Raw genomic sequence first — 6,910 nt, forward strand, 5'->3', positions numbered from 1 at the left:
TCAAGTATTATGTTTTAAAATATTAAGAACCATACTTCCATCAATCAAATAAGATACCATCAAATTAAGTAATTAACTACTACAATTCAGAAGAATTAAAAATTACAGTAATAATTAGTGTCAAACAAATGGAATACAACATTTAGAAAATTAAAAATTATTTTGTAAATGCAACTATAAAATAATTAAAGATTTCTTACCCTTTCTACAAATGGTCCCTTTTCAAGCACAAGAGATAGAAGCGTGAGTGGGGCTCTGCTTCCGCACGTTTCGAGTCCTTTTGATTTACCCTTTCCATGTTCACAATATTAGGATTTAATGGAAACCTGTTGAAACAACTGAATATTAATTATATGTTCACTAGGCGTTATTAGTTTATTATTAACGATAATTATCATTGTTAATACTTGTGTCCCACGAATTTTTCGACTAGCTCATTATAATTTTTTGAAATATAAGTCTGACTGCTACAATATTACATCTGTAAGTAGTTTGTCTATCTAATTCAAGGATGCTATCTCTTGGCAAGCCTATATTATAAAAATAAAACAGTCGTTAAAACCAAATCTATAGCATAACAAAGTAAGTTTTTTTTGAGAAATTTAGAATTTTAAAGGCACAATAATATCTTTAAGAAATACTTTACATTTCATTACAAAACGAAAGCAATCCTCACGACGTGGTCATATCAATATGAAAAATCTACAAACATCGCCTGAAACTGTTTTCAAAATTGAAAAATTATAACAAAAGCCTAATTATTCCACCTCAGCTAAACCGAAAATGTAAAAAATTCACAGTAGATGGTGGTGGACAGGTAAGATGCCATGATGAATTGCAATGTTGAAGCACGAAATCGTTTACGCCAAAAAAACCCTAAGCAACGGTAATCGACACCCCTCAATCACTAAATAGAAACGTATTCCACACAATTAAATGAAAATAGGATAAGTATTAGACTAAATACCTACAGGCGTTGTCTTCGTTTGTGGACAACAAAACAGGCGACTTGTCGTCTTCTTGAAGATCGAACACGGAATGACAAAATGACATCGACGGAAGACCCACAGATGAAAATTCCTTCTTCTATACTTATGATACATAGATAATAGGTTTTATAGGCGCGTTCAATTATGGTTATTCGGCTTAATTCGTAAACTGAAACCGACCGCCTTTAAATAGTTTCCACAACGCATTCAAAAAGATGTGAGTGAGATTCTTTGGCATCAGCCCGTCTTCACTTGCTCTACCTTGATAGCGAATACTGAGAAGACTGAAAAATAATACAATAATATATCAATGTTTCTTATTTGTATTTGCATTTTTAACTTAATGTGACCCAAAGTTGTAAACAAGAGTCATTAGTAACTGCTAACAGATCTCTTTAGTGTTATTGTTATAAAAAATGGATATTAGTAAAAACGTCATTATTTAAATTGAAATTAAAAAGTGACTACGGGGTTTTTACTAATCTCAATAATTTATTACAATTTATTATTATTATTATGAAGGAGCGGTGAGCCTTAATTTTTTTTTATCACTTTTGATATGAAAACCTCAAAAAAAAAACTTCACAATAATTTTTATGAAAGAAATTAGACTGATACATTGATTAAGTACAATCAATAGGCATTTCTTATTTATACTTTGCAGTTTTTAATGAAAATGTTCAGTTGTCCAATTATCTATCTACTCCTTCATGTATTTTAATTTTATTATTTGTGGTAATATATCAGCATGTACGTACATATATTATTGTCGTTGACCATTCACCAAACAATATTATTATTGATGAGTCAAGCTGCCATGCAAAAACCGCAAGAGAAAACAATACAAAGTCAAACAATTTAGAATGTATTTACATAAGTATAAGTAAAAGTAGTTCCCATCGTAGCTGTCCCTTTACCCCACAACCCCCCTGTTAGTATTTTAACACTCTTATCTCTCGGTTAAAATACAGTCAATTTTCAACATATTTGTGTAATAGTACCAAGTTCGTCTGAACGATAATAAACGATAAAAAAATCCGTACAACAGACACGGATTCACTAAAATATTTCGACCATTAAATTCAAACACAATTTTTAATACTTATTTTCGCTGGGTTAATGTTAGGTTTCCCAAATTATTTGAAAATATGTAAATAATTGCGCTTTAATACAACAGAGTTACGCATGTGATAACAGTTGCACTTTTTACTATTCAAAATTACAGTTTTAGGATCAAAAAAGTTGATTTTACGATAGTTAGTAATAAATGTTTTTGTACGGTTAGGTAATTTAATGTTTCAACAAGAATATTCTACACTCTACAATTGTTTTTTGCAGCCTTAAGTATTTTTTGGGAGTACCTAGATAGACATCTAAAATCTAAATGTATTTATATATAAGTATGTACTACATTTGAGAATGGCTTAATATGCCGAAATAATTATTGTAGAGTAAAAAACTCTTGTTGGATCATTAAAAAACAATTATCTTTTTTCTCACCATTAATTTTAAGTTATTTATGTTTTTTTTGTGAAAAATATTTTGACGTCTTTAAAAGATTAATATTTATAAAATAAACGTGTGCAGCTAATGCCAATTTTGTGGAATACACTCGAGGTATTGCATTTACACATTACCAAATAGAATTAAGCAAAATTTAAAACTAATTTCAACCTTCAGCAAAAATATTAATTTTCTTTATCTAACAAAAAATTTTAGTCCAGACCTGTCGTACAATGAAGGGTCACCTCTAATGGACAGAATAATATAAAATACAAAAATTAATTCTCAGAAACTGAGTGTGCGGTTATGCAACCCAATATACCCTAGTGAATGTTAAATGTAATATGTAATCGAGACAGTCAAAATAAAAAAGTGAATGTTATTGATTTACGAATTTATCTTCCCTTAGTGATCAAATGACCAAACCTGTTTTTATTCAAATTTCATAATTTCTAATAAAATCAAGAACATTCATTTTGCAAGTAAAAAGTGCTTTATTTAAAACAGTCTTAACTTGTCAACTGTATTACTATTTCATTATCAATTAAAAGTATGATAAAATGTTGCACCATCTGCCCTGCAAAGAAATCCCTTTCAAGTAATTGGAAAAAACACCTATGCATATATTTTTTGAAAAAATAAACCGTTTTAAATATCAAACAATATTTTAAGATTACTTATAAGCCTATTTTGTAAATTTTATATACATTGTATAATAAACAATAAAACCACACATACTTTTAATTAATAAAGAAAAAATAAGACTAATTAAATATTATTGGTAATCAAATAAACGAAAAATTATAATCAAATGAATGGTATTGAATACGAATTGATTAATTAAAAAAGCAAAAAAGTTCACTTCTAAGGGAGTCAAATGAAAATTTGTGTAATTTTTTATAAAGAAACAAATGATGAACGACGAACAAATCGAGGGTTGGTATTTTCAGTTACAAGTTTAGATGTAAGATTCATTTTAATTAGTTAGTATTACGTATAATACCAATTGAATAAATAAATATGCAAACATATTTTCAATTTTTTGATGTCTAGCTTACTCTCTTACTGGTTGCGACGCAATATAAAATTTTGCATAATGTTCCTTATACAAGGGATTTTCAAAATTAAACGCCTTTAAAATAGGAAAATTCGATATATCTTTTTAAACCATTGAATTTTTTCAAGACCAACAAATACTAACATACTGGAAATGATTGGTTATTTATTATGATTTAACCCTAAACAGTAAATTAAAATCTAAGTATTTTTAATATTGTTACTTACTTCTATTTACTTCTGTTGTTTCCGTTTTCAATGGATAAAAGTATTGGAACATCCAGTGTGAATTGAAAGAATCCTTGCAGTCAATTTTCAATGACAGAGTCAAGTTTTAATGTTCCTGTGAAATCCATACATTAAATAATTTTCAAACATTAACGATAAAGAGTGATAATAGAATCTCAAATAGTAATGCTGAGAAATACAGAATTTTCTATTACAAAGACTCCAAAGAAAAAACTTTTAGATACACATGACATTAGTAACCAGTATCTACTTTTTAATTTTAATCTGATATTTTAATTATGACCTACATTCTTACCTAAATAAATTTCAAGTTGTTCCAATGTAATGAAGACACTGCACACTAGTCTAATTGTTGATATTCCAGTAGTATTGATAAAGATTTCAATATGCTTTTGTTACAGGTCAATCTGTTGGAAAGAAGAAAAATAACAAATTAACTAAATTATTAAAGAAAGTAGAATCAGTAAGTTTTTCACAATCCTGTTCATTAAAGCCAAAATATTTACAATCATTAAACAAATCACAGTAGTAGTTCAACATACTATGTAAATCAAATATCACAGGAATTATTATTTAACTTGTTGATACATCTGCAAATAATTTAAAAAAAAAATTATCAATTTCACCAAATTGAATTCTAAAGTTTTATAATGCACAATTGCAAGTACCTAGTTTGTCAATGTTTATAATTGTAAAAACAGTTGATACCAGTGGGCATTAAATAGTAAATAAATAATTTTCTTTTTTTACCAAAGTCTAATTAGGTATATTTAATTAATACTAACGCTTAGCTTTCAGATGGTGTCATTCAAGACGTTAGTCTTAAGCAACAGTTACCAGGTAGTTTGTTTCCAGTGGAAGAAAAGCCCTTTCACACTTCCTTCAAAGACGCTGCTTTTGTAAAAGCAACAACATTCACATATAGATAGATATCACAAAGAGTCTCACAATTGTAGAAATTGTTAAAACGTAAAGGATCTGAAGGGTACAAGAGAAGAAACTAATAATTTAAATAAATTAAAAACAAACCTAATACAAACACAAGTTGACACATTTTGATATTTGACATCACCATAGATGGCAATGATGACAGTCATAGAAAATAATAGCAATTCACATCGTCCAACAGAATGTGGATGTCATATCATAGAAATTTATGAAAGGACAATCATAGATGCACAAAACACTTAGGGTGCTTTCAAGCGAGGAAAACACAAAGTGAAACAAAGCTATTGTTCCATTAAATAAAATTTTGGAGGTTACAACCTGCACACAAACCAACCTTGCTCTTATGTTGATATTTAAAACAATCAGGTCATAACAAATGCTTATTGGAATGGATCTGTATCTCAAATTTAGTCATTTTTCCTAGACGAAACTGAACTCCTGAACTCTTAATTAATAATTAACTGATTATTCACAACGAAAATCATTTAGAAACATTCACAAACCATTGGAACAGCTTAATGTTTAAAAAAATGAATTGATTTTTGTCTTTTAAACTGTATATAGATTATACATGAAAGAAAAATATACTTCAGAATTTGACTAGTATCTTCATTCGCTTAATATGAAATATAGGGATGGTAATAACCTAAAGTAAAAAAACTGGCAGAATTACTACAAATGGTCAATTTTGAGAACCAAAATATTGATCCTAAAACTGTTACGAATTATTGAAATAAGTACCTATAAGAAATAACAAAATTAATAAAATAATTTAAGAAGCGCATAACTCAGTTATGGTACTCTATACTTCCATTGTCCCCAAGTTCTTCAGGTAATTGCAAAATCAGTAGCCTGTAAATCTCATAACATAAAACTTAGATGTATTATTGCATTTACACATTACCAAATAGAATTAAGCGCAGCCTTAATGGCCAGAAGTAATCCTAACGAAATTGTTTAAACAAAAATTAATTAAATAATGCAAATGCCGTTAAAATAGCAACAATATTGATTTATTACATTTTTTTAACTAAACATAATCATCTTTTTACTTGATAAATACATCTTTTTCGCTTATTACTAATTAAATATTGACGCCCAACCCATTTTCGGCATATTAAGGGCGCCAATTAGAGTCAAATCCAGCTGCTGTGTCCGAGTCGGAGTCTTGTGTGGAGCTTCTATGAGAGTGTGACATGGACCGAGGCATCTGATTTGGGGTGCCAGGTGTACTGTTTGCACCTGTTGAATCTAACATCTTTTTAGACTTTCTTTTCACGAAGCCTTTTGGAGCGGGCATCGAGTTCTCCTACAAAAAAGAACTAATTCATAACGCCACATTTATATTATACAGGGTGTTCCACCTAAAGCGGTTTCCATAACTCTGTTACTATACATTTAATAAAAAAATGTTTTTTATAAAAGTGGCATGGAATCATATGGTGCATACACAGAAAATATTTTTAGTCATACAGGGCGTTCTATTTCTTCTGGAAGCTACCTAACTTCGTTATTTTAAATGGAACGCCGTGTATACTTTTACATTTTTTTTTGTTTAATTTTTTAACTGTTCCTTATACGTATCTCTAGTAGATTTTGAGATATTTAAGTGTCTGAAACTGGAATGACGCATGTTAAATGGTACCGTTCGATGCAAAATTAAAAGCCCTTTCTATTGATATAAGGTTTTAAATATAAAATAATCGATTTTTTTTACAAAACTGTTAGAGATAAATATTCTATTCTATATTTTATATGTAAAGATGTAGAATAAAGTCAACATTAAATTAAATACAAAAACAAAAATAAGTCGCTAACATCCATCATAAAAGAATATTCTGCAAAAAAAAACTGCTTACCGGAGCTAAATTGTCGGCTGATCCCCAACTTTTATATACTTTCCCATTCATGTTGTCGACAGGATTCACAACGGAATTATTTCCCACAAAGAAATTGCTAAAGGCTTCGGTTGTTCGCTTCACTCTTACATTCAAAGAGCCTATTCTTAAAAAACTGGAGTCTTTGTCTGGAAGTTGATGATAATTAAGTTACACTTTTTTCAAATCTACATTAATAAAACTCGATGGAGACTTTTAACGAAGTAAAAAGCAGGGCGCAATATAATTATAATAATCTTTATTTTCTCTTTTTTTTTTAGTGTATTT

The 6,910-nt window shown here is 28.9% G+C and overlaps 1 protein-coding gene and 1 long non-coding RNA gene across 3 annotated transcripts in view; both read right to left on the reverse strand.

Moving 5' to 3' along the window:
• Positions 1 to 4,858, reverse strand: part of LOC108742449 — a 27,650-nt gene extending 22,792 nt beyond the window's left edge. For both annotated transcript variants that reach the window (XR_001938676.1, XR_003231429.1), the window contains exons 1-3: positions 4,583 to 4,858; positions 4,093 to 4,204; positions 3,777 to 3,891 (exon numbers count right to left, since the gene is read on the reverse strand). This is a non-coding gene — a long non-coding RNA (uncharacterized LOC108742449). The remainder of the gene's footprint in view (positions 1 to 3,776; positions 3,892 to 4,092; positions 4,205 to 4,582) is intronic.
• Positions 4,859 to 5,736: 878 nt separating this feature from the next.
• Positions 5,737 to 6,863, reverse strand: LOC112904882. The gene is made up of 2 exons (XM_025976026.1): positions 6,605 to 6,863; positions 5,737 to 6,054 (listed from the first exon to the last, which is right to left on the reverse strand). Exons 1-2 carry the CDS (start codon positions 6,653 to 6,655, stop codon positions 5,863 to 5,865), a joined length of 243 nt encoding a protein of 80 aa, XP_025831811.1. The 5' UTR covers positions 6,656 to 6,863; the 3' UTR covers positions 5,737 to 5,862.
• Between the last annotated feature and the right edge of the window lie 47 nt (positions 6,864 to 6,910).

This window comes from Agrilus planipennis, unplaced genomic scaffold (genome assembly GCF_000699045.2).
Source record: "Agrilus planipennis isolate EAB-ADULT unplaced genomic scaffold, Apla_2.0 scaffold307, whole genome shotgun sequence".
NCBI lineage: Eukaryota > Metazoa > Arthropoda > Insecta > Coleoptera > Buprestidae > Agrilus > Agrilus planipennis.